This window comes from Mesoplodon densirostris, chromosome 5 (assembly GCF_025265405.1).
Source record: "Mesoplodon densirostris isolate mMesDen1 chromosome 5, mMesDen1 primary haplotype, whole genome shotgun sequence".
Taxonomy (NCBI): Eukaryota; Metazoa; Chordata; class Mammalia; order Artiodactyla; family Ziphiidae; genus Mesoplodon; species Mesoplodon densirostris.
Genome location: NC_082665.1, coordinates 123831356 through 123858654, shown reverse-complemented (window position 1 = coordinate 123858654; position 27299 = coordinate 123831356). Strand labels below are relative to the sequence as shown.

Genomic DNA, 27299 nt, shown 5'->3' with positions numbered 1-27299 from the left:
TGTACCACAGTTTATTTATCCACTCACCTACTGAAGGACACCTTGGTTGCTTCTGATTTTTGTCAGCTATGAATAAGGCCACTGTAAATATCAGTGTGCAAGTTTTTGTGTACAGGACATAAATTTTCATCTCATTTGGGTAAATACCAAGGAGCACAACTGACTGCTGGATCGTATGGTAAACGTCAGGAGCTCAGCCGAGCTGGGCACGAGAGAGAGCCGAGCTTCTAGGTATCGGAGTAGCCAATTAAAGCAACAAGTCAAAGGTGGAAGAGTTAAGCCTTTAGTCACTTACTGTGGTGGTATAATAAGCAGGGGTCAAAACCTGGAGAAAACGCCAAAGCCTGTGTTCCATTTCACCCGTGAAATGGCACACTGGTTGAGGACCAGGTGATCAGCACAGATGTGCGGTCTTCTCACTGTTGAGGGAGCCCTGAGCGAAAAAGCCTGGCAGTCTTATGGACCCTGAGATGGTGGTGGTGTCAGAGGGCTGGAGGTGAGGCGGAAAGGCGAGGGGTGGAAGAATACTGGCTACTAAGTCACACGAGGGAAGGCGTCTTCACGGTTTCCTCCTATGCCTCCACCTGACGAGGACCACTGCCCAAGGCCTCAGATAAAGAGATCTACGAATGAAGGCACCGGGGCTTGGAATACAAGTATGTGGAAGATCATGCCCGATGAGTTGGCCTGAGAGATTGCAGCTCCTTTCAGAGGGTGCAAGGTGCTGGCTGTGCACCAAGTCTGGAGTGGGGAGGGCAGTTCTCCCCTGTGAGGCCTGTCAGGGAAAGCCTTTGGTATTAGGCTTCTTCAAAGAAAAAGAACCAGTAGAATATAGAGAGGGAGAAAGAGAAGAGGAGATTTCTTATAGGATTCGTCTCACACAGTTCTGGAAGCCTGGAAGCCCCACAGTCAGCTCTCTGTAAGCTGGGAACCAGGAAAGCTAGTGGCATAATTCAGTCCAAGTCTGAAGGCCTGAGAACCAGGGGGCTGATGGTTTAAGTCCCAGAATCCAAAGGCCTGAGAACCAGGAACTCCAATATCCAGGACATCATAGCCCAAAGAGAGAGAGAATTCACCCTTCCTTGGCCTTTTTGTTCCCTTTGGGCTCCCAGCGGATTGGGCGATGCCCACTTATTGACAAGGGTGGATCTCTTCACTCAAGTCTGCTGAATCCAGTGCTCATCTCTTCCAGTCGCACACTCATAGACACACCCAGAAATCATGTTTACCAGCTATCTGGGCATCCTTTAGGCCGGTCGAGTTGAAAACATAAAATTAACTATCATACCTTTCTAATTGCCTATGGTCAGGCCTGAAAAATCACACACAACTGCCTTTCAGTATGGCTGTACCACTCTGCATTCCCACCAGCAATGCATGAAAATTCTTGCTGCTCCACATCGACACCAGCATTGGTGGTGTCAGTGTTTTGGATTTTGCCCCTTCTACTGTGTCATATTGTCTTTTTAATGTCTATTTTTTGCCTCAAAAGAATTTTAATTTATACAACTCTAGAAATAGAGATATGAGAAGAGAATTATTTTCCTGCTGAAATTCTATTCCATGTTCAAAATTAATAGTTGATACCCCACCCTGACCTTCTATAAAGGAGAAGAAGTGGCTTATCTCCTGTACCGTAATCTTACCCTTCCACACACTTACTCCCATTCCACAGTTTTCTGTTGCCCTGGAAAGCAATATGACAGATGGATTCAGGAACCCTAGGATACCTTTTATGGGCAAAAGCCAGCAAAATTACATGCGTCACTGGAATTTTACCCAGGAATACTCAAGCTTCCATGTCCATGTGTTGCTGCCAAAGGAGAATGTGAATAGTCCTGCAGGGTGACTGGGGCCATTCTATCTGATGCACAGAGAAAGGAAGATGGTAATCTTTGCTTCCTGACTACTTATTTCCCCATTTCTCCACCCAATTGCCTCCCCACCTAGATTCTTCTTTCCCTTTAATCCACCTGCCCAGGTGCTCAGTAGAAATGTCATTAAAGTGATAAGGATATCAGATATGAGATGTTATATTAAGGTCCTGCATTTACCTCCATTGCTCCTAAAACCCCATTGAAATAGCATCAACCCATAGGACACAGAGAATTAGGAAGGAGACAATTAGGGTAGTTTTGGAAGCAGCAAAACAGATGGGTGAGTGATAACTGACTTATCAGATCCAAGAAAGCTAAATACAAAATTGATAATGGAGAAAGCCAAGAAATAACCCATAGAATTCTTAAAAGTATAGAAATTGGCAGTGCTGGGTACTTCTGGAAATTGGTGGTGGGGGGGGAAGGAGTTAAGACTAAAAAATGAGAACTGGTTGAAAGTCTATTTAAGAAGCAGTTACACCCAGATCTCCAACTGTACCTTCAGGATTTTTCCTCTGTGGACGGTAAAGTGGAGGGTCTTTGGACCTGGGACTCAGGCAATTTCAGTGACTGTTGAACCGCCAGTCTTCTTTCTCAGGACATCGAAACTAGACTGTCTCCCTCCGGGAAGAGTTTGGGAGAATCTTTGAGGGAATCTAGTCAGCACAAGAGAAAAGGCTTGGGGTGGCCCAAGCGTGACCTGTGTCAACCCCCAGCATTCACAAACCCACCCAGCTATGCGCACACAGCTGTCTTCAAGATGCCTTTGTACTGCCCCACTCCTCCACACGAGCAGGTAGCCCCAAACCACCATATGATTGAGGAGAGCGTCAACATGAAAGCAGAGATCTAAACAAGCAACCAGGAGAAAAGCAACTTGGAGGCCACAGAGACTGTGCAGGGAGGAGAAGACTTCTCAGAGAGCTGGGAAATACATTATTCAAAGGGAAAAGTGTAACTGAAAAACAAAGTATCATGGAAATAGGTGGTTGGAATATAAAATTGAAAAAGTGTCCCAGAAAGAAGCACATAAAACCGTGAGAAAGCAAGAAAGAAAATTAGAGGACCAGGCCAGGAAATCCAACATCTAGCTATCATGATTTCTTATAAAAAAAAAAAAAAAAGAAGAAGAAGAAGAAAACGAGGGAGGGATGGGGGAAGGAAGGAATAAGACACAAAATAAACAAAATAAAACGGGAGGGAGAAAATCATCAAAGAAACAAAGAGAAATTTCTAGTTCAACAAAGGAAAATGAGTTTCTAAATTGAAAGGGCCTGTTATGTATGAAAACAGGTGCAAACCAAGGTATATTCATCATCAATCTACAGAACAATGTGGGGGAAGAGAAGAGAAAACAGATCACAGAAAGGATTAGGAATTGGAATGGTTTGAGGCTTTTCAACTGGAAGCCAGGAAGCTCAGGAGCAATGCTCCCAACAATCTCAGGGAAAAGTATTTCCAACCTAGAATTCTGTACTTAACCAAACTATTAATTAATGTCAAAATAAAATCTTTCAAACAGAGAAGTTTTCAAAAAATTCATGTGCTGAGCATAAAGCTTTTGGAGAGATGGGCTCCACCAAAATGAGGGAGAAAAGCAAGAAAGAAGCAGGTAGGTACTCTAGGAAATAAGGATACAACACATGCAAGAGGTAAAGGACATCCTCAGGGTCAGGGAGCAGGCCAGAGGCCTCATGAGCAATTTCCTAAAAAAAAAAAAGGAAATTGACAAAACATCTAAATTTTTTTAAAGTATTAAGGGGAGATTTATATGACTAGGGGAGCATTTAAGATTAAATTACTGTTAAAAATATACACAGCAAAGCAAATGAAAAAGCAGGCAGTTATAAATTCCAGGAAAGGAACAAGGCTGTACAAGAAAGGAAGAGTAGTCATGATATACTGTGTTGTTCAGCTGTGATAACATTTGCCTGGTTATAAAAATGAAAACTGAAGAAATTGTTCTAACCAAAATTTTGATACAACTTCACGTGGGAGAGATGAAGAGTGACATGGAGGTGGGTGGAGGGTTGAGTTTCAGTGCTGGGGTGTGGTTGTATATGGCAAATTGTATGCACATTATACGTGCTTACTGACTTTTTTTTTTAACATGTTAGAGATGGTAGTTGTTCTCAGTCCATCTTGTTACCTTGAGAAGGTATATCTAAATGTGAAATAAATAATTTGACTAGTGCTTCACTTCAAAATGTTCCAGTTGTAAGTATAGTTTAACTCTGACTCAAACTTAAGCTAATGGTCCCATTGCTTTAAACTTTCTCAGAACAATCACGTCTCTGGTTGTCTTTACTGAGCTCGTTATTTTTTTGTTTGTTACTACTGGAGAAACTTATTTATTTTATTTTTTTATTTATTTTTAACATCTTTATTGGAGTATAATTGCTTTACAATGGTGTGTTAGTTTCTGCTTTATAACAGAGTGAATCAGCTATTCGTATACATACATCCCCATATCTCTTCCGTCTTGCGTCTCCCTCCCACCCTCCCTATCCCACCCCTCTAGGTGGTCACAAAGCACCGAGCTGATCTCCCTGTGCTATGTGGCTGCTTCCCACTAGCTATCTATTTTACATTTGGTAGTGTATATGAGTCCATGCCACTCTATCACTTCGTCCCAGCTTACCCTTCCCCCTCCCCATATCCTGAAGTCCATTCTCCAGTAGGTCTGCATCTTTATTCCTGTCCTGCCCCTAGGTTCTTCAGAACCATTGTTTTTTTTAGATTCCATATATATGTCTTAGCATACGGTATTGGTTTGGAGAAACTATTTAAACCAACTCCCTTAGACCACTCCAGAACAGTTGTAGGCCATTTAAAGCAGGGCCCCCCAACCCCTGGGTACAGGTCCACCACCTGTTAGGAGCAGGAGGTGAGCGGCAGGCGAGTGAGCGAAGCCTCATCTGCTGCTCCCTGTCACTCCCCATTTCCCCCCATCGCTCCCCATCGCCCCCCATCACTCCCCATTGCCCATCGCTCCCCATCGCTCCCCATTTCCCCCCATTGCTCCCCATTTCCCCCCATCGCTCCCCATCACCCCCCATCGCTCCCCATTGCCCCCATCGCTCCTCATCGCCCCCCATCGCCCCCCATCGCCCCCCATCGCTCCCCATCACTCGCAGTACTGCCCGAACCATCCCTCCCCGACCCCCGCCCCCATCCGTGGAAAAATTGTCTTCCACAAAACCGGTCCCTGGTGCCAGAAAGGTTGGGGACCACTGATTTAAAGGTAGAGGCAGCAAAGTCAGCTCTGCTTCACGTGGTGGGAGTGCTATTTATTTAGCAAGAGTCAAGCAAGATGGGGAAGCACATGGCCTCACTTCCGTGCCGTTCTTACAGAATCCCTACAGATAGAGTAAATGCTTTTTATAAATGAGAGAAGTAAGGTTTAGTGAAGCTAAGCAGCTTGCCTAAGTTCACACCCACAGTAAATGACTAGCCAGCCTTCTGATCTAGATCTAATCTAGATCGTCTGATTTCAGATTCCATAGGTTTTCCTAAACGCCGCTCACCTTTGTCTTAACCTTCCCTAAATAAGCGCTTCAGAGTGTGGCTTTAGTACTTTATTTTTAAAGCATATACATCCTTGTGTGCATCCTTTTGTGCAAGAGTTAACACCTGTCCTTCTGAAACTATTCCAAAAAACTGCAGAGGAAGGAACACTTCCAAGCTCATTGTATGGGGCCACCATCACCCTGATACCAAAACCAGACAAAGATTCCACAAAAAAAGAAAATTATAGGCCAATATCACTGATGAACATGGACGTGAAAATCCTCAACAAAATACTAGCAAACCAAATCCAACAATACATTAAAAGGACCAGACACCATGATCAAGAGAGATTTATCCCAGGGATGCAAGGATTTTTCAATATCTTCAAGTTAATCAGTGTGATACATCACATTAACAAATTGAAAAATAAAAACCACATGATCTTCTCAATAAAGCATATACATCCTTGATTTCAAATGTAGGTAGATAGCAAAACTCAGTCTTTTTTTAGTCTTTCACTTTTTTTTCCTTGTGTCACTGCCCTGCTCTGATAGAATAAACACTAGAGAAGGAACAGTGTTGTGGATTAGTTTTTCAAATTCAAGAAAAATTTGCTGCAAAGATCATAACTAAATTCTTCTCCTATCAGATTCCTACTATTTTATTTTTAAAATAGCTCGTATTATTCTCTTTCGAGTATGCTAAATTGGACACAGTTATTCAAAAGGGACTTAATACTGGCACATGTAATTGCAAATGAAAAGTGCACGTTTTCATTAAGAAATTAGAGGTGGAAGTACAAGTTTTCATTAAGAAATTAGAGATGGCATTATCTGAAGGCAGGGGGCAAGAGGGAGGTGAAACCTTACCTCTACCCAGTTAGGTTTTCCTCTGAGATTCTTTCACAAAATGATTGAGAGATAAACAGGCAAGTTGATTAACATGTATACCTCATGTACATATGGGAGATACCCAGGGAAAAATGAGCGACCCTCAAAGAAATGGCTTTAGATTTCAGGATTAAATACCACCTCAATAGAGAAAGGGGAGGGGGGTTGTAGGCCTCTTAGGGGAGAGTAAATGATTTCTAGGAAAGATGAATGGACCCTGAGAAGAATAGATGCAAGGTATCTTTGTGACAAAGTTTGTCTGGAGTGGTTTATGACAGTTGAGTTCCTTTTGGAGCACTTAGGGAATTAAAGATAAGAGGAATTCAAAGAAAACCTCTCCAGCTCAAAATAGTCAATATACCAAAGGGGCATATTTGGGGGTGGCATGTCCTGAACCCCCTGTAGCCAAACTTCAGGGTGCCATGTTCTGCTACCTTTCACAGCTCAGACTCGTTCGCCATCATATCCCTAGTGCTACTGCCTGGCACAGGATTTTGTAGATGCTCGGAAAACGTACATGATATTCAGTGACTGGAGGGATGGATTGATGGATGGGTGGATGGATGGATCGATGGATGGATAGGAGATGGAACATTAGCTCCTTCGTTTGTTATGCAACTAGAATATTAATATGTTATTTAGCTTCCCTTATTTTGTAAAATGTATTTTATTTGTATTTGTAAAATGTATTTTACAGCTTCGTATAGTTTCAAACGTTTTTTCAAGTTGTAATAATACAGGATTGCCGCTCTGGCCCCTCCAAATAAATGCCTACCTATGTCAGGCTGCTTTACACACTGGGTTAATCTGATCTTCCAAGCTACTTAAAACTACTACACAAGAGTACTAACATTAATTGGCTTTTCTATTTGCAGTGATTATTTGCATCCATTATGTCACTTGCTTTTCAAAACAATGGCCTTTCAAAACAAAGCCCTGACCCTGCCACTAGACTTCTGAATTTCAAATCTTGGTCTACCACCAAATCACTGTGTGATCTGGGCAAGTGATTTAATCCCTCCAAGGATCAGTTTTCACATCTGTAAAACAGGGATAATAACAACTGTACCCTGTGATAAGATTGTCATAGAAGTTAAATGAGATATGCCGGTAACGTTCTTGGTATGGGGCCTGGCCTGGTCTCGGAAAGACTTCAACAATTCGTTATCGTCTTAGAGGTAGTAGTAGTAGTAACAACTGCTTGTTGTTACATGTCTGCCCTCTGTACTTTCATTTTCTCCTGGGTGAGGACTGTGTTTTGCTCATCTCCGCCTCGCCTCCTATCTTAGGGCCTGTCATGGATTAGGTACTCAACAAATGATTATTGGAATGAATGGGTAGGCAGGTAAATTTTTTTTTGGAAAGTTGTTTTCCCAATGACTGACCTCAAGCTCTGAGAGGTTACTCCCAACCGGTTTTGAGCGGCTGATATAAATCAGTCACTTAGATATGTCATTGAGTCTCCAGGCAACTTTATGAAACGTTTTCAAATGGCGTCCCAGGATGAAAGCCCACATCTCTGAATCCCGAGCCCAGAACCATTTCCACTAAACTCTCCTGCCTGTCTTACAAAATATACAAGAATTCTTCCTGGGTCAGCTACTAATATATAACCATTATAGCATTGGGGAAAATAACTTTATGAGTTAGAAAATGAATTGATTATCTAAGTTTTATTTATTTGTTAGATCGCAAAGAAAACTGGACATGAAAATGTTATACTATTCTCAGTACCCTAGGTTTTTGAATTCTAGAGTAAAAAAGACAACAGGCAACTGAATATGAATATGATAAAATGAACAAATAAGAAAAGAAGTGTCTGAACAGATTAAAAAAAGGGTAGGATAAGTGAGTACTTCACAAATGAAAGCAGATGTATGAAATTACAAGCTGTCAGATCAGCAAAGGAAATGAAGATGATAAAGTGGTTCCTTACATAGATTATAATTATTCATTTTGCCCAGTCCTGTCCCCTTTCTCCATAATGTTCATGGGAAGGGGGATGTTCCCAGCTGAAGAAGGAAAGAAAAACCTAAGAGTCAAGGGTATTTCTGATCACAAAAAAATTATTTTGTGACTTACGTTGTTTCTAGTGAGTCACAGTTGTTTTCCTTCAGAATATTTTTCAGCTAACCGTTCTGATTAATGAAAAAGATTCAGTCACAACCACAGGAAGTTGCAACTGTAAAGTTTGTTCACGATCATGCTGCCGAGGCCGTCAGCCTGGCTTACAAAACAAGAGTCGCTAATGGGCGCAACTGTGACAGCAGTGGCAGATGGATTGCCAAGAAATGAAGTAGTTTACATAGACCTGCCTGAAAAGATGTGTTTAATAATTGCAGCCATAATTAGGTTGATTTGGGGAAAAAAATTAAATGACGGTCTGAGGAACACAGTTAGGCTTATCTATGAAGATTTTGACACTTTTCCTCCAAGAAATGCTGCATAAATATTTTTCCTAAATTTCTTGTTACCTTTAGGAAAACAAATAATTGGAAGAAATTATATTCTCTTTAATTTTGAACTCTGTAATATTTATATATACAAAAAATAAATGTAACATATGTAAGTTGTGAAGCATAGTAATCAGGGTACATAATATTTTATGAGAATTTTAAGCTGGTTCTTTCCCATTCATAAGATTTTTGTTACTAATTTCCAAGCAGCAAAACTAGAGACATTTAAATACAGCCATATAAGTGGCAATAAATGTGCATGCTTCTAAGAGTTTATTTGTGTTGCAAGCGCACACACATATCTATATCTGAGGCTTTTCCTTCCAACACCGCCCTGATGATGAGTGCTAGTATATTAGTACAGTGTGATGCTTCAAAGGCCATTTGGTAACGATCCCCTCTCCCCATTTCCTTTTGTCCAAATCAGTCGAGTTATTGGTTTGCTTTCTTTGAATCTAAGTTGTTAATTTTGTTTCTCTTAGTAATGCAGATATCTGAAACAGCATTGCTTCTCAATTGCTTTTTTCCCCCTTTATTTAGTGATCTCTAGTAACTACCAGACCTGTCTTGGCCTTCTGATGCATTACCCACTCATCGGGGATGTTCACTCGCTGATTCTTAAGGCTCTGTTCCTTCGCGATCCCAAGGTAAGCTTTCCATGTGGGATGTGCATAGTTTTAACTGGGGTGAAAAACTGGTTTCTATACATGACTCTAAGAATTCGTAATGTAGAATTTGCCTAATAGCAGATGAATTGCCTATAGGCCACAACCCCACATACCTGATGGTCTAGCAACTCAGTGGGCAAATTCAAAGACACTGCCCTGAGAAACAGGAGCACACATCTCTTGTTGTAACTCAGGAGATTGTTCTGCCCACCTGCTTCCTCGTAACTCAAGGAAATAGTTAGCACCTGCTTCTCCTTATAACCACACTTCGCGCCCGGGGGCCAACTGACCCAGGTATAGCCTCTTGAGCCATGTGAAGACCAAGACATTAGAGCTCTAAAAAGGACCAGTTTTCTAAGAGTTTATGATGCAGTGAAACACTAAATTATTTCATATTATGAACATGTATTTCTTATTTTGCGGGTGAAGAGTAACCTAATAAAATAAAGATTTAAAGAGACTTTAATACTGATTTCTCTATTTGAACTTAAAGCAAGTTACCAAAATTTTCTTTACACTCCAGAGAAAAAGTGTGCTCTTTTACAACTAATGTTACATTTCTTGAAAATAAGAACATTTAATGATCTAAAAAAATCTGTGAATCCTTGATGCTTTTGAGCCAAACAAAAATATTGGATGAAATCTAAGAGAGAAAGCTTCAAACACGAGGACTAGCATGCCAGGCACTGGGTGGTAATCCCAGCCTTTGGCTCTTTGGCAGAGCTCCCAGCAATCGTGTTGGCAGTTGTCGAACTGTCTTTGAGTCAGTCTGTCTGTGGATTCCACTGCCAGAGCTCTGTCTGATCAACGTGGACCTCCAAGTTCAACGTACATTTTGATTCTGAAGGATTTCTGTCCTTTCATCGGTTGTTGACTTCAACATTTGAGCATGTATTTATTCTTTGCTTGACTTAAAATTATTGTTTTCCTGTGCCTATATCCATTATCTGCAGAAATACACAATTTTATGTCATTTCTCCTACACAAAATTTCATTAAGTATCAGAAATACAATCCATCATTTCTCTAATACATAAGGTAGCATTTTTTTTTTCCTGGTAAGGCTTAGGAGTCAGACTGAAAAATCTACAGTCTCGTATTTATTTTTTTATGTATATGTAGGCTGTATAAGTATATATTTTTAATATGAAATAGTCAAGATTATGGCATATCTATAAAAGGAATAAAGGATGAAGTTTCTAGTCAATGAGGTATCTGAGTTTTGGTCTACAAACTTAAGGTAAATTCTGTCTGCTCAGCACTGAGAATTATTAGAGTCATACAGAGTGGGAAAAAATTGCTAAAATAACTGTTTGAATTATCTACTTGTGTGATTTGTTGGGTTTAATTGAAAGGAGAAACGAATATGTTATTTAAACCTATCCATCTTGGTAAGTTTTTTCCTAGCTAAATATGGTTGATCTTCCTATAAACCACTCACTCTATAGTTGCAGAATTCTGTATACTAAATTCCTCAATGCTGTTAGTGGAATCCATACTTTTGATATTAAAAAGATAGTATATATAATATAGAGAATAATGAAGCCAATTATACAAGCATTAAGAAAAATTTTCTCCAAGGTTTAAGAGAAAAAAGTAGTAGCATAAGTATCTAAAAAATAGTATTCCCCACTTTTACATTCAGGGTCTTAGCAAGTAAAAACAATCAAGATAATTGTCCAAAAGTTAGGACTTTAAACTGGTATTTCTGAGACATGAGAAACTGGGCAGAAGGAGGGAGTCATGTGTAAAAAGCTCTTGAGAACAAGTTTGTGGCATGATGATATCTGTAGGGGAAGATAAGGCAAGCTGCACAGTCCTAAGGGGGTTTCAGACAGCTAACCCAGCAAGGTAGTAGTTTTAGTTAAGTGTATGTAATGGCTGATCCATTGACTTTATTAGTAAATGTCAAATGATAACTAACATCACTTGGCATGTGTGCTAATTGGAGGTCTATCGCAGTGTGGTGTCCTGGGTCTTGCCAGGAGCCTGAGCTAGGAATCGGGACACTAGGCCAAGTCTTGACTCTCCTACCAAATGTCCTTGTGATCTGGGGATTCACGCTTGCTAAGTCTTGGTCTCCTCTTTCGTTGCCTCTGTAACAACCTACCCAAGCAGAGCAGACTTTGACCATAAAGAACTGACGTCTAATGATATAATAAGATCCAATCCAGTGCTACAAAGGCACAAAAGAAAAACAAAAAAGTAAGTTTATATATATTGTAAAAATCCACCAGTGGATAGAGCTTTCAGTGTAGTTCATGTCAACTATAAAGTCATAGAGGAGGCCATGTAAAGAGAGGGAAAGACGATGCTAGTACCCCACCCATAGCCTCTGAGAATCCAGACCTCAGAGTGCTTTAAATGTTTTCTATTTATTAGCAACAATGAAACACTTAAATCAGAGTAAGTATATAAATACACAAGTTTCTAAAGTGACCTAGTAGAAAGAGATTTGAGGCATGAAAGTTTACTTTCCCGTATCCCAGCTGCACATGGCAGTTGTGCTGAGTGCTGCTGACAGACTCAATAAAATAAAAATGAACAAGGAGTTCTGGGCCTCCCTAAATTCATTGTCAGCCTTCAGAGAAACACTTCGTCCTACCACTATCCCTAAATCCCAGTGGAGACTGCTCAGTTGAGAATAGACTCTGCAGTAGAGCGTGAGACACTGAGCTGTTACTTGTTTTCTATCAGATGTCAGCTTTACTGTGAAAAGATTTCTCATTTGAACAGACTGAAATAATGGGCTGGTAAACTGTAATCATAGGATCATACTCTTTCATGTCTCCAAGTACTTTGATATGCTTCATTTGGTCCTCACTACAAACTCCGAGACAGCAGAGCGGGTTATCTTTCCTCCTTCTTTTTCAGTGCAGAGAGGTTAAGGCCACGTGGCTTTCCCGAGGCCAAAACGCTTGTAAGCTTCCAAACTAGCTGGAATGGTTCCATGACCTTGTTTCTACTCATCCCCTCCTGAGGTTCCAAGCCTCTGTTTTACCTTCTCCAGGAAGCCATTCCCAGACTCAGATAAGACACGTCTTCCCTTTGAGTCCTCATAGCCCCTTGTAGTTTAGCGATTTGCTTGTATCTTCTATCAATTATCCTTCATCATCCTGCTCGTTTGTTAGCATTTAGCTCTGTCTCCTGCAGTGGTTGGTATTAAGAAAACAATGGTAGAGTTGAATGCTGACTTAAGCACTTGAGCCTCTTCTAATACTCTAATCCAGGTGGATCTCACTCACCTCACATATTTCTGGAACCCATATCACATTCCACAGAAACCATAACCAATGGTATATTTGTCAAGTGCCTTTTTTTTTTTTTTTTTGCGGTATGCGGGCCTCTCACTGTTGTGGCCTCTCCCCTTGCGGAGCACAGGCTCTGGACGTGCAGGCTCAGCAGCCGTGGCTCACGGGCCCAGCCGCTCCGCAGCATGTGGGATCTTCCCGGACCGGGGCATGAACCCGTGTCCCCTGCATTGACAGGCGGACTCTCAACCACAGCGCCACCAGGGAAGCCCTCAGCTGCCATTTTTATCAAGGTGGTGAAGTGACCCTACAACTTGAACTGAAAGGGCATCTAGTTCCTTAATTTAATATCGATCAGAATTATTTGAAAACCTGTTAGCACCTTCAAGTATTATGGAACAAAGAATACACAACAAAGGAACTAAATAATATACTTCACTTAGACAGTGCAAATTTCAGAACTGCCAAGAACCGAGAGAGTCTAATTCCGCTCCCCCTTCTGTATATGAACAAACTGAGGATTAAGGTATTTGAGAGACTTTTTCAAGGTCACACAGCTTGTCAGTGGCAGAGCTAGCCGTTGAACCAAGGTCTTCCAACCACCTTTCCACACAAGAGCTGTAGCTTCGTTAGTTTTAAAAATAGTGGAATCCTAGTTACTGATATTTCTCATACAAATTCTTTTATTTGTAGTAGATATTTATTTGCGTCTGTAATAAGTGAAAGTGCCACGTATATAAGTGACCCAAGAACTACTTGAAATGTTTGTAAATGTATGCTGTCTGAAGAGACTGGATATCAAATATCTGTAGCATTCTATACTCTGTTCACCTTACGATATGGTTTCTATACTTAGCTCTTCAGACCACAATCCTGATTCTCGTTTTCCTTTTATTATATTAGAATCACTGAGCAGATTTCCAAAAACAATCCACTAAACGAAGTAGAGGAATGGAAGGATGACAGTCTGAAAAATATGAAGTGATTAAAAAACATTGTTCTAACTAGTTGTTCAAATTCCAAAAAAAATTTTAAAACCCAGTTAGAAACAAAAGTCATAGAAAATGTGAGCATATTGTGTTCCTTAAATAACCAGATGTTCTCTCCTTCCTGAAGGCAGTAAGGGCTAGGAATAAAAGGTTTAAAACTATTGTTTTAAGTTAACTGTGAATTTTGCAAATCTGTTTTTTACCCTTCAGCAAAAAAAATTCTAATACAGAAACATAAGCAAAGTAATTTTCATTTTTCGGTCCTCTCTTATTTGTGTTGTATGTTGAAGTGTTAACCTTATCACAAAGACTTATTACAAATGAAATACAGTACATGAATTAACATTGTAGATTATTCAGTAAGAATTTGACAGCTACTGTTTGTTTTGAAGACTAGAATAGTCCCCCAATATTATATTTCTGGTAAGTTTGTAAGCATCCCTGTTATTGTTTATGGGAGAAAATTGCTAGAAATAAGAATTTAATTTTATAGTCATTCTTGTACACAGAAACACAAAATATGTATACTATAAAATAAATATAAATCTATATATATAAAATATAGTGTAGAGTGTTCTTGTGCTTGGCCAGTTCTGATTTGGCTTTTGTTTGAAGTTATGTTAAATATTACTTTTTTAAATTATAACGTCTGAATATTCAGATTTTATGCAGGTAATGGATTTTTATTCTTTAATTCCAAAAACCCTCACTGTACATGCAACTTTTTAATGTCAGGTGGCTTTAGTAAAATGTCATATATCAGAATTGAAAAGTGGTGAGTGGATTCAAGCCGGGTGATGATGATAGAAAATGCTTCATTCCAGAAATGCCATTATAATGTCATCTTCTCTGAGCAGTGAAGGACGTAAAACCACACACACTGACTCTTTGAGGAGGATGCACGGTGTCCATTTATTTACTTTTCCTGATGTTTCCATCCGAGGTTCTGTTCAGATTTCCTAGGATGTTTCTTCTCTGATTTTGTTACAGAAAGAATGTGTTACTTCTGTCTTCGCCATCTTTTTTTTTTTTTTCCCTCCCCTAAAAGCTGGAGCATTTCTATGAGAACTACCTTTCTTGGAGAATCATTTTTCTGTGTGCGTTTTCTCTCTCAGTGACAAAAAAAAAATGTGTTTTTTTTTCCTTCATATCTAAGCTGCATGACTGTATATTTTTCTTTTTTATCACTAGATTATAACCAATTAGATGTTTATTGTAGTTAATAGTTAGGTGTTGGTGGCTCCTCAGTTATGTTTTCACATTCAGTCAGAAATATAGACTTTTTGACATAGACTCACATTAAAAAAAACCTCAAGTTTTACTTCAGAGTACATGGTGGCTTTCAAAAATCTGTAAAATAATAATCAAAAGATCTTTATTGAACCAGTATTTGAAATTTGTTATTTATTATGTTCAAACATTTCCTAAAGTAGAATTGTGTGTTTCTCAAAACTTATTAAGGGTTTCCTAGGGCCTTAAATAATTTTGGATTAGTTTTATAAAAGTATTTTGAATTCATTAATTTATTCAGCAAATCTTTACTGTATATCACAATGCACTGGGCACTGTTTAGGTTCTGGTGATATGAAGGTGAATCAAAAAAAAATGGCCCTTATCATTATAAACAAGTAAACAAACAAGAAAATACACAGTTTGTCATGTGTTATAAAAGGTACAAATGGGGTATCATCCTTAAAATAATAAGAGGAGAAAGAACCTGAGCTGGGGAGGTACCATTTCTGGTGAGAACTATTGGAGGAGAAGGAACTAGCCAGGCAAAGAGCCGGGAGAGGAGCCGCCAAGCAGGGGAATAGCAAACACAAAGACTCCAAGGTAGGAAAGAGCTTGGACTCTTCATAGAACTGGAAGACCAGCAGCCTGGGGGGCCCTACCTGAGACAGACGGATGAGCCAGGGAAGGCTTGCTAAGGTCACCTTTTGAAACTCCAGAAAGATTGCTGGATTTGTGATGATTCTTCCTGATGATTAAGACATCCTCTTATTATAAAGTACTCTTGCTCTCAGCCAGAAGTTCCAAAAACTCTTCTTAAATGAGTTCCCCACTTGATAAAGCACATTCACTTATTCAGACCTCTAGGCTGTCACATGGGTCTGGCCAGTAGGTTCTTGTTTGATTTAAGAGGACTGGGGCCAGGACTCTGAACACTTTTGGTCATACAGATATTACTTTTATCTTTTAAAAAACAATCTTGGCCGCCTTCTATATATCACCAATCTCAGTCAGTTTTGCTTTCATTCATGTCAGCATTATGCTCACTGTGTAGTGTCAAGGGAACTAGACCCGTCTTTCTTGTCTACCAAATGAGAGCTCTGCAAGGTCAGGGACTAGATCTTCAACAGCATAAATCCTGTGTCAGCCCCGTGAGGGAAGCTCAGAATTCAGGTTTCATTTCCGTCACAGCCTGCTGTGTTTATTGGGCAAGTCACCCTTTTCTTGAACAAAGAGGCTAGATCACATAATGTCAAAGGACCCTTCTGGTGCTATTTTTGCAAGATGCAGTTCAACTCAGCAGATCCCTTTTTTTTTTTTCTGTTGTTTTTTTTTTTTAATTACTGTGTGTAGAGGATGAGAGTTGGTCACAGTCCCTTATAGATGTGAACAAAACTGTTACGGAAGGTAAAATGAGAGAGTATTGCAGAAAGAGGACAGCTGATTTGGGCTTGGATAGTCAGAAAGGCTTCCAACCAGGCTTTTTTTTTTTTTTTTAACATCTTTATTGGAGTATAATTGCTTTACAATGCTGTGTTAGTTTCTGCTATATAACAAAGTGAATCAGCTATACATATACATATATCCCCATATCTCCTCCCTCTTGCGTCTCCCTCCCACCCTCCCTATCCCACCCCTCTAGGTGGTCACAAAGCACCAAGCTGATCTGCCTGTGCTATGTGGCTGCTTCCCACTAGCTATCTAGTTTACATTTGGTAGTGTATATACATCCATGCCAGTCTCTCACTTCATCCCAGCTTACCAATTGGGCTTTGAAGAATTTTGTTGAGACATGTTAATCCATCTTAAGAAAACAGTGTAAACAGAGCTCCTGAGAATTGCTGAAGCAAGTGGCCGGGCTGGGCCTGGCAGTTCTCTAGCCACAGTCATTCATGGACCCCTCAGGGACTGCCCTCAACATCTTATATATTAGCAGACACTAATTATTTTTTTTTAACTAAAGCATAGTTGATTTACAATATCATGTTAGTTTCAGGTGTACAGCACAGTGATTGAGTTATACATATATATGTATATATATGTATATTCCTTTCAGATTCTTTTCCCTTATAGGTTATTACAAAATATTAAGTATAGTTCTCTGTGCTATACTCAGTATTGGTTATCTATTTTATATATAGTGTGTATATGTTAATGCCAACTTCCTTATTTATCCCCCCGTCTCCCCTTTCCCCTTTGGTAACCATAAGTTTGTTTTCTCTGTCTGTGAGTCTCTTTCTGTTTTGTAAATAAGTTCATTAGTACCATTTTTTTTTTAGATTCCACATATAAGCATTATCACAGGGTATTTGTCTTTCTGTGTCTGACTTACTTCACTTAGTATGATAAACTCTAGGTCCATCCATGTTGCTGCAGATGGCATTATTTCATTCTTTTTATGGCTGAGCAATATTCCATTGTATATATGTACCACATCTTCTTTATCCATTCATGTTGGGTGGACATTTAGGTTGTTTCCATGTCTTGGCTGTTGTAAATAGTGCTACAGTGGATATTGGGGTGCATGTATCTTTTTAAATTATGGTTTTCTCCAGATATATGCCCAGGAGTGGGATTGCTAGATCATATGGTAATTCTATTTTTAGTTTTTTAAGGAACCTTCATACTCTTTTCCATAGTGGCTGCACCAATTTACATTCCCACCAACAGTGTAGCGTTCCTTTTTCTCCACACCCTCTCCAGAATTTATTATTTGTTGACTTTTTGATAATGGCCATTCTGACTGGTGTAAAGTGATACCTCATTGTAGTTTTTAGTTAGTTAGTTAATTAGTTAGTTAGTTAGTTTTGGCTGTGTTGGGTCTTCACTGCTGCACGCATGCTTTCTCTAGTTGCGGTGAGTGGGGGCTACTCTTCGTTGCGGTGTGCAGGCTTCTCATTGCGGTGGCTTCTCTTGTTGCAGAGCATGGGCTCCAGGCACGCAGGCTTCAGTAGTTGTGGAACGCGGGCTCAGTTGTGGCTCGTGGGCTCTAGAGTTCAGGCTCAGTAGTTGTGGCGCACGGGCTTAGTTGCCCCACGGCATGTGGAATCTTCCTGGACCAGGGCTCGAACCCGTGTTGCCTGCATTGGCAGGCGGATTCTTAACCACTGCGCCACCAGGGAAGTCCCTCATTATAGTATTGATTTGCATTTCTCTAATAATTAACAATGTTGAGCATCTTTTCATGTGCCTTTTGACCATCAGGATGTCTTCTTTGGAGAAGTGTCTATTTAGATCTTCTGCCCATTTGTTGATTGGGTTGTTTAGTTTTTTGATATTGAGCTCTATCTATGAGCTGTTTGTGTATTTTGGAGATTAATCCCTTATGGGTTGCTTTGTTTGCAAATATTTGCTCCCATTCTGTTGGCTGTCATTTCATTTTGTTTATGTTTCCCTTTGCTGTGCAAAAGCTTCTAAGTTTAATTAGGTCCCATTTGTTTATTTTTGTCCTTATTTCCATTGCTCTAGGAGATGGATCCAAAAACATATTGCTGTGATTTATGTCAAACAGTGTTCTGCCTATCTTTTCCTCTAGGAGTTTAGGTCTTTAATTCATTTTGAGTTTACTTTTGTGTATGGTGTTAGAGAATGCTCTAATTTCATTCTTTTACATGTAGCTGTCTAGTTTTCCCAGCACCACTTATTGAAGAGACTGTCTTTTCTCCATTGTATATTCTTGCCTCCTTTGTCATAGATTAATTGACCATAAGTGTATGGGTTTATTTCTGGGATTTCTATCCTGTTCCACTGATCTATATTTCTGTTTTTGTGCCAGTTCTGTACTGTTTTGCTTACTGTAGCTTTGTAGTATAGTCTGAAGTTAAGGAGTCTGATTCCTCCAGCTCCGTTTTTCTTTCTCAGGATTGCTTTGACTAGTTGAGGTCTTTTTGTTTCCATAAAAGTTTTAAGATTTTTTTTGTTCTAGTTCTGTGAAAAATGCCATTGGTAATTTGATAGGGATTGCCTTGAATCTGTAGATTGCCTTGGGTAGTATAGTCATTTGACAATATTCATTCTTCCAGTCCAAGACGTGGTATATCTTTCCATCTGCTTGTGTCATGTTCAATTTCTTTCATCAGCATCTTATAGTTTTCAGAGTACAGGTCTTTTGCCTCCTTAAGGTGGTTTATTCCTTAGTATTTTATTCTTTTTGATGCGATAGTAAATGGGATTATTTCCTTAATTTCTCTTTTTGGTCTTTCCTTATTAGTGTATAGCAATGCAACAGATTTCTGTGTATTAATTCTGTATCCTGCAACTTTACTGAATTCATTGATGAGCTCTAGTGGTTTTCTGGTTTTCTGGAGCTGTGAAACATTGTTCTGCATGTTTTACAGGAAAGAGTTTCTTTACTGAAAGAGAATCAATTATAGTGGTGATTTGTTTTTCCTCAAATAACTAAAGAAGAGACTAGAATCCATGGTTAATTATGTTCTCATTAACAATACACAAAACAAAATCTACAAACCAGTTCTCTGCTTTTTATTTGATATTTTGCAAGTAAGGGAGAAATCTAGGCTTTTAGGGAGAAATATTTTAAATAGATTACTTAAGCTTTCAAAGCTATTAATCCTACTATGCATGTGTGTCTAGAAAGGCACTGAGGCCCCAAATGTAAAAGTATTAAAGCGTTAAAGCACATCACAGTGAAATGTTTGTGCTGTGTCCCTGAGGTCGAGGCATGAAGTGGCTGCCCTGCTTCACCACTGACTTGCTGTTAAACCATCAGAGAAATCATTGAACCATTTGCAGCCTTAGAGTCAGTTTCACTAATTGTTTTTTTTTAAAGGGATAGGTGCCTGGTAAGGCTGTAATTAGCCTATAATCTCTAAAGGTCATTTCCGGTTCGAAGTGCAGAAAACCTAGCTAATCACTTATTTTCCTTCTTGTATGTGAAGTAGGTTGATTGTTCAGAAAGAAAAGGTGCTACTTTGAGTTGTTTCTATGTCATCCTAATGTTACAGTTTAAAGAAATTGAAAGCTAGAAATCACAAATTATGACAAAAAGATTATAAACTTAAAACTGACAAAATAGAAAAAAAAGCATAATTCTTTTTAATCTAAGTAGTTATGGCCACAATAAATATTTTATTTGCCCCTTAAGTATATTAGCTCAGTAAACATCTTATTGCTAATTTAAAATATTAAATGCCTTTTTTAATGTCACCTCCATATGCTCAGTTAAGTCACACATCACCTGTCAGGTCTCCTGAGGGAAGAAGGCACTTCCCCTACAAAGGCATTGAGTGACCCCTGCCTTTCCTTTCCATCTACCACCTTGTGCCTTATCGTCATCTCCATGTGCCCAGTTAAGTGGCTGTATAGGTTATATCATCTTAAACGATTCCATACTTACAATATTAAAATGATGTCAGGGGCCATGAACATCTATTGTGGGTTTGCTGGATATCTTCTGCTAAAAAGAGTTGCCAAACATAACTTCTTTCTGAAAAAAATAAACATACTTCACACTTGCTTACCTCTAATATGATGACAAGTAACTGTCAGTATTAAGGTACCATGCACATATTTTTGAATAGATAAGCAATTTGTCTCTTCAAGGTAATGATAACATTTTAAAAATGAGTGAAAATAAGAGCTTTTTCAAAGACACTCATGCTATGGAAAGGACATTTTAAAACTGGTTATTTGGAAATGTTTCATCTGTTTGTGATGTTCTGGCCAACAACAATTTAAGTGCATCACTTATTTACAACTCTCAAAGTACACTAAAAGATTATGGAAACAGAATTTTCTAACTAGATTTCTAACGAATCTTCTGAATGAAAAGATAAAGTCAGGTTTGAATCCATTTTTTAATATTTAGAAAAGTAGCATCTTCCAATTAAATTTTCAGAAGAGTTGGATGATGGTTAATTTTATGTGTCAACTTGACTGGGCTAAGGGTTGCCCAGATAGTGAGTGAAACATTCTTTCTAAGTGTTTCTGTGAGATTGTTTCCAAAAGTGATGAGCACTGAAATCAGTAGTCTAAGTAAAGAAGATTCTCCCCAAACAATGTGAACAGGCACCATCCAGTCCCTTGAGGGCCCTAATAGAACCAAAAGGCTGAGAAAGGGCTCCTTGATCTGGGGCGTCCATCTTCTCCCCTCAGACATCCGAACTCCTGGTTCCTGGGCCTTCAGCTTCTGACCCATCCCCACCGCCCCCTCACTCACCTCCCCCATTTCCTCTCTCCCTACTTCCCTATCCCCCTCCCAGTTCTCAGACCTTGGAACTTGGACTGAATTATACCACCGGCATTCCTGGTTCTCCAGCTTGCTGATGGTGTATTTCAGCATATCTCACCTCCATAATCACACGAGCCAGTAATAAATCTCCTCCTATATATCTATGTATATCCTATTGGTTCTCTTTCTCTGGAGTACGCTGACTAATACAAGCTGATTAACATTAAGGAAGAGAGAAACTTTATTAGCCAAATTTTAACAAAAACCTTGGCATAATTGATGGGTTCCAAAATGAATACCATACTTTAGCAAGGGTAGCCAACGATGTCTTTCCTCCATTCAGACCTATATGTCCTTGTGAGGTAGCTTTTTCTGGCGTGTCATTCACAAAAAACGACTATCACAAAGCATTTAAGCAAGATTTCCAAAAAGTAAAGAAGCTTAGTCAATCACACTCCTACTGCTGAACATATTTTAGGAAGAGCATAAAATACCATAATATGTAAACTATTATAAAAAATCAATTTAAATATAGCTTATTTTATCTCATTTAAAAATTCTATTGTGCATGTATTTTCTAATGTACATAATGCATTAGTACAAGTGATTACATGCATATGATTTGTAAATAAATAGTCAACGTTAAATGTCAAGCCCCCCAATTTTAACTAGCAAAGGAATAATCAAAGTTGAGAGAACCCTGCTCTAGGATCCAGTTGATCCTAATGCTTAGCCATCGTGAGAGTCTTAAGGCTGGCTCTCAGCACACACATAATTCTGGAACTCCCCCAGACACCCATTAGCAGGGGCAGCTTAGGAGAACATAGGCCTTACCCTTATTCTTATGAATGAGGGGGTTCTCCTTCATCCCTCTAGTTAAACTGCTGCTTTAGTATCCTCTGGACCATTGAATTTCACTGTCCAGTGGACCTGTTCCATCCTGGTCCTCTTGCCATGTTCTTGTAACTTGGATTCATTGTGCACCTTTTCTAGATGATACTGCTGATGAAAAAGTAATTCCTTTAAAACATTCAGTTATAAGAATATTATGCATCTTGTAATTTGTTTAGAGGTGGTTGAGTCTCTCGATCATGTAATTATACCCTCATTTCCTCCTGAGGCCTGATGACGGTGAGGTGAAATACCCAAAGTCACTCTGAATTCTGTGGCATAGCCGAGACCAGTCCCCGTGGCTCCTGCTCCCAGGCTGGAGACATCTGTCATCCTCCTTGTCCACCTTGCCTGCCTTGCAGACTCCTAGGATAGAATTTTTCACTATTCCCACATGCATGCACCATTTCCCCTCCTTCCTGAGTGGCCACAGGAAAATTAAGACAAGCTCTTCGGTCTTGTGCAGTAAACACAAAACAGTTACAACTCGATTACCCTTTCAAGGACAGTTATTTACTTGGTTCCTCATTTGTTCATGGTCTGAATACTGAGTTGGAAAATTGGTCTATTGTTAATTAGTTTGCCAGATCTGGCCTCTAGGTTCAGGAAGTGTTAAACCCAGTGAAATTGATGGGAGAAACATATAAAAATAATAATTACTGTTCTGTAATGAAACTGACCTTTGTTTTTTCCCTCAACCATGTGTCTACAATGGCTGCCACCCAAGTGGAGGAAAATAAAATAGAAAATGAGATTAAAACAGTCAGGAGAGCCAGTTGACGGGCTAAGAGTGATAGTGTGAAATACAGAGGGAAAAGTGGGGGGAGTATACAAATATGAATGTTAATAAATGAGAATTAAGTAACTGAAAGAAGTCACCTTGGACAACTTTTCTTCTTGAGATTAAAGTGTGTGCCTGCCACAGTGATCATTCTGTTTCATTGTTACACTGTGTTAGTTAAGGCTGGCCAACTGCTGTAACAGATGAACCCCTGTGTTTCCATACATTAACACAGTAGGTGTTTAACTTTCACACAAGTGACAATCCATTGGAAGTCAAGGGTGGGGGTATCTCAGGGTCACACAGTTTTTTGGGCTTCTGCCAGCTCTGCTGTTCTCAACTTTGACCTTCCAGGGTTGTCCAGTACATTGACATCCCCGACAGGATGAGAAAATTAGTTGGTTACTGAACCAAACTTAGGTCTGCTCACCTGCTCAGTAAAGCCAATCTACTGACACCAGGTTGTGGTGAAGGAAAATACAGCATTTATTGCAGGGCACCAAGCAAGGAGAACGGGCAGCTCATGCTCAAAAGACCCGAACTCCCTAGTGGCTTTCAGGGAAGGGGTTTTAAAGACAGTGTGAGGGAGGTGGCCACAGGGTATGTCATCAGCTTATGCACAGTTCTCAGATTGGTTGGCATCAAAGTGAAGTTTCAAGCCTCATCAACCTTCTGGTTTCAAGCAGTCTAGGGTCTACATGCTTGCCGTCAGTTTTTCTCTGGTGGGCTCTGCTTCCTGTACAAACAGCTTAGGAATGTGTGTCATGCGTGTATCTGTATTTTTCAGGGAACTGCAGGTTCGGTGACTCTGCTGTGTGGCCGACTTAGAGTCTGAATTGTTACCAGTTTCCTGGCCCAGCAGCCATTCTTTGTTTCTACGTCTTCACATTTCCTGATCATTAACTCTTTGAGTCAGCCTTTTGAGACTCAAGGGAGACCTGGGAGACTGAGGCAAAGGCCTTTTACTTCAAAGGACAGGGGCACAGGGGCTTGTGTATGATTCCAATCTCCCCTTTTATTTGATACTGCTCAATCTTGAGGGGAACAGGTTCAGGAAAAGAAAGGGAGTAAAGTTTTGGATAGAGAGGTTAATCGTAAACTCAGCAGAGGAACTCAGTTTTAGGGGGACTTTGTTTCAAGAGTTTTTCTCCATACATTGCCATTCTTAGCTGTTTTGTTAGCCCCTTAAGCTTATCTTCTGTAGTGTTTACTGAAAATGTGTTGAAGAGAGATGAATTGGTGAAGTGGAGAGCTGTAAGATGTTATACAGAATCGTCAGCCCTAGATCTGACCACCATCATGTTATAGGTTGGGGTTGTTAATTATGTGATTCTTTCTGGCCTTTTCTTGAAGTTCCTATTGTGGTACAAGTGCCTGATTCATTGCTTCCCTCTTTCTCGCTACAACAATAGCAATAAAAATAGAGAATATTTCAAATTATTCCATTTAAAGTAAACGTTGTATGATGCTTGCCTGCTTTGAACTGCCTTTGGGGAACACTGCCAAAGTAGGAAAATTTGAAGAAGGCAGAAAAATGACAGGAATGGGTAGAGTTGTTTCTCATAAACTTGGAAAAGAGGTAAACCCTTTACCCTCATCTTTCCAGCCAGTATCTAGAGAAATCCCACCATATTTTCTCCTAAAGGTTCGAATTGAATGTATCTATTATGTATTCCGCTTATGAAAGAACCCACTGCCAAGAATGTCAGCTGTTAACTTGAGATCTACTACTTAATTTACTTAATTGATAACATCTTATTTAGGCTCTCTTACTTGAACTTCCTTGCATTTGAGTTCTAGAGACTAAGCGACTACACATGAAACAGTATTTGAAATAGCACTGAAAAAAAACTAAAATTTCAGAATATATTTAGGACTTACTCATTCAAAAGAAATTGACCTCTGATTGAACAAGGGAGAAGAGATTTCATTATCACAGAATTAACACAGTTTGGTGCCCTAAAGGATCTCACTGGCAGGTTTAATGTGGGTGTGTGTGTGTGTATATTATTATTAAAATTAGAGTCATTTCCTACCAACCATTCCTTTTGCTGTAGGAGAGCAAACAATAGACTATAGATAGCATGAATGTTCTGTTTCCTTCCTCTCCTCTTTTCTCATTTTCTTCATTGATTCTTTCTTCCTTCCTTTTTAAAAAAAAATAAGACATACTTATGAGCTTCTTGAAAACAGAAAATGTAGAGAATAACTTTGAGGAATATTTAAGACAGGGTCAACAAAGGCTTGGTGAATGGATCCAAAGCTTTGGATGGTGAACAGTTTCCAAGGTATCCACCTATTGACTGAGTCGGCGGAAAAATATATAGATAAGCAGGTTTGCGAGAATGTTTAGGTATAAGAAGGTTGGATAATGAGTTGGTTTTGAGTAGGTTGTGGGATATCCAGGAAGAGATGTCCAGAAGACAACTGGGAATGTGTGTCTAGAGCTGAAAGGAGAGATCTGGACCAGAGATACAGGTTTAGAAATCTTGGAAGATGGATATTACTGTAGTTGAGGGAATGCAAGTGATCTCAGGAATGGTATGTTGGGGAGATCAGAAGAGAGCTGGGAAGGGAATGACAGGACATAACAGGGAAAGAGGAAGGAACATGTGGAGAAGACTCAGAATGTGGAAAGCCATGAGAGGATAGACTTATATTTTAAATTTTTTTTAATTTTATTTTTTTATTGGTGTAACATTGATTTATAACATATAAGTCTCATATATGCAACATTATATTTCTACTTCTGTATACACTACAACGTGCTCACCACCAAAAATTTAGTTTCTGTCACCTTCCAGTTGACCCCTTTACCCATTTCACCCTCCCCCCCTTCCCCTCTGATAACCACTACTCAGTTCTCTGTATCTACGTGTTTGTTTTGGTTCATTTATTTTGTTTGTTTGTTTATTAGTTATATTCCACATATAAGTGAGGTCATACAGTACTTCTCTTTCTCCCTCTGTCTTATTTCACTTTGCCTAATGCCCTCAGGGTCCATCCATGTTGTCCCAAGATTTCTTCTTTTTTTTGTTCATGGCTGAGCAGTATTTCATTGTATATAGATATACCACATGAGAAAATAGAATTATAATTGCCCAAGTGTGTATAATCCCAAGAACCTGGAAATGGTTAGTGACAGTTGTTGTAGAGAGATCAACTGAAATTAAAAATAAACAAATAACCCTGTTGGAAGTTGCTGAGATATTTAGGGTGATGTCGAGCATCTTTTCATGTGCCTCTTGGCCATCTGTATGTCTTCTTTGGTGAAATGTCTATATAGATCTTTCACCCATTTTTTAATTGGGTTGCTTATTTTTTCGATACTGAGTTCCATGAGCTGTTTGTATATTTTGGAGAGTAATCCCTTGTCCATTGTTTGATTTGCCAATATTTTCTCCCATTCTGAGGGTTTTCTTATCATCTTGTTTATGGTTTCCTTTGCTGTGCAAAAGCTTTTAAGTTTAATTAGGTCCCATTTGTTTATTTTTGTTTTTATTTTCATTACTTTGCAGGTGGGTCAAAAGAGATCTTCCTGTGGTTTATGTCAGAGTGTTTTGCCTATGTTTTCCTCTAAGAGTTTTATAGTGTCTGGACTTACATTTAGGTTTAATCCATTTGGAGTTTATTTTTGTGTATTGTGTTAGGTAGTGTTCTAATTTCATTCTTTTACATGTAGCTGTCCAGTTTTCCCAGCATCACTTACTGAAGAGGCTGTCTTTTCTCCATTGTATGTTCTTGCCTCCTTTGTCGTAAATTAGGTGACTGTATGTGCATGGGTTTATCTCTGGGCTTTCTGTCCGGTACCATTGATCTATATTTCTGTTTTTGGACCAGTACCATACTGTCTTGATTACTCTAGCTTTGTAATATACTTTGAAGTTGGGGAGCCTGATTCCTCCAGCTCCATTTTTTTTTCTCAAGATTGCTTATACTATTTGGGGTCTTTTGTGTTTCCATACGAATTGTAAAAATTGTTTGTTCTAATTCTGTGAAGAATGCTGTTGGTAGTGTGATAGGGATTGCATTGAATCTGTAGATTGCTTTGAGTAGTAGAGTCATTTTCACAATATTGATTCTTCCAATCCAAGAAAATGGTATATTTCTCCATCTGTTTATGTCATCTTTGATTTCTGTCATTAGTGTTTTATAGTTTTCTGAGTACAAGTCCTCCGCCTTCTTAGGTAGGTTTATTCCTAGGTATTTTATTTTTGTTGTGATGGTAAAGGGGATTGTTTCCTTAATTTCTCTTTCAGATTTTTCATTGTTAGTGTATAGGAATGCCAGAGATTTCTGTGCATTAATTTTGTATCCTGCAACCTTACCAAATTCATTGATTAGTTCTAGTAGTTTTCTGGTGGCATCATTAGGATTTTCTATGTATAGTATCATGTCATCTGCAAACAGTGACAGTTTTACATCTTCTTTTCCAATTTGTATTTCTTTTTCTTTTCTGATTGCCATGGCTAGTAATTCCAAAACTATGTTGAATAAGAGTGGCGAGAGTGGACATCCTTGTCTTGTTCCTGATCTTAGTGGAAATGCTTTCAGCTTTTCACCATTG

The 27299-nt window shown here is 39.2% G+C and overlaps 1 protein-coding gene across 4 annotated transcripts in view; it reads left to right on the top strand.

Annotated features, from left to right (window-relative positions):
• The window catches only part of TBC1D5 (TBC1 domain family member 5), a 545992-nt gene that overhangs the window by 396639 nt on the left and 122054 nt on the right, over nt 1-27299 (top strand). For all 4 annotated transcript variants that reach the window (XM_060099476.1, XM_060099475.1, XM_060099477.1 and 1 more), the window contains one exon: nt 9274-9380. In XM_060099476.1, coding sequence (XP_059955459.1) covers nt 9274-9380 — 107 coding nt within the window. The remainder of the gene's footprint in view (nt 1-9273; nt 9381-27299) is intronic.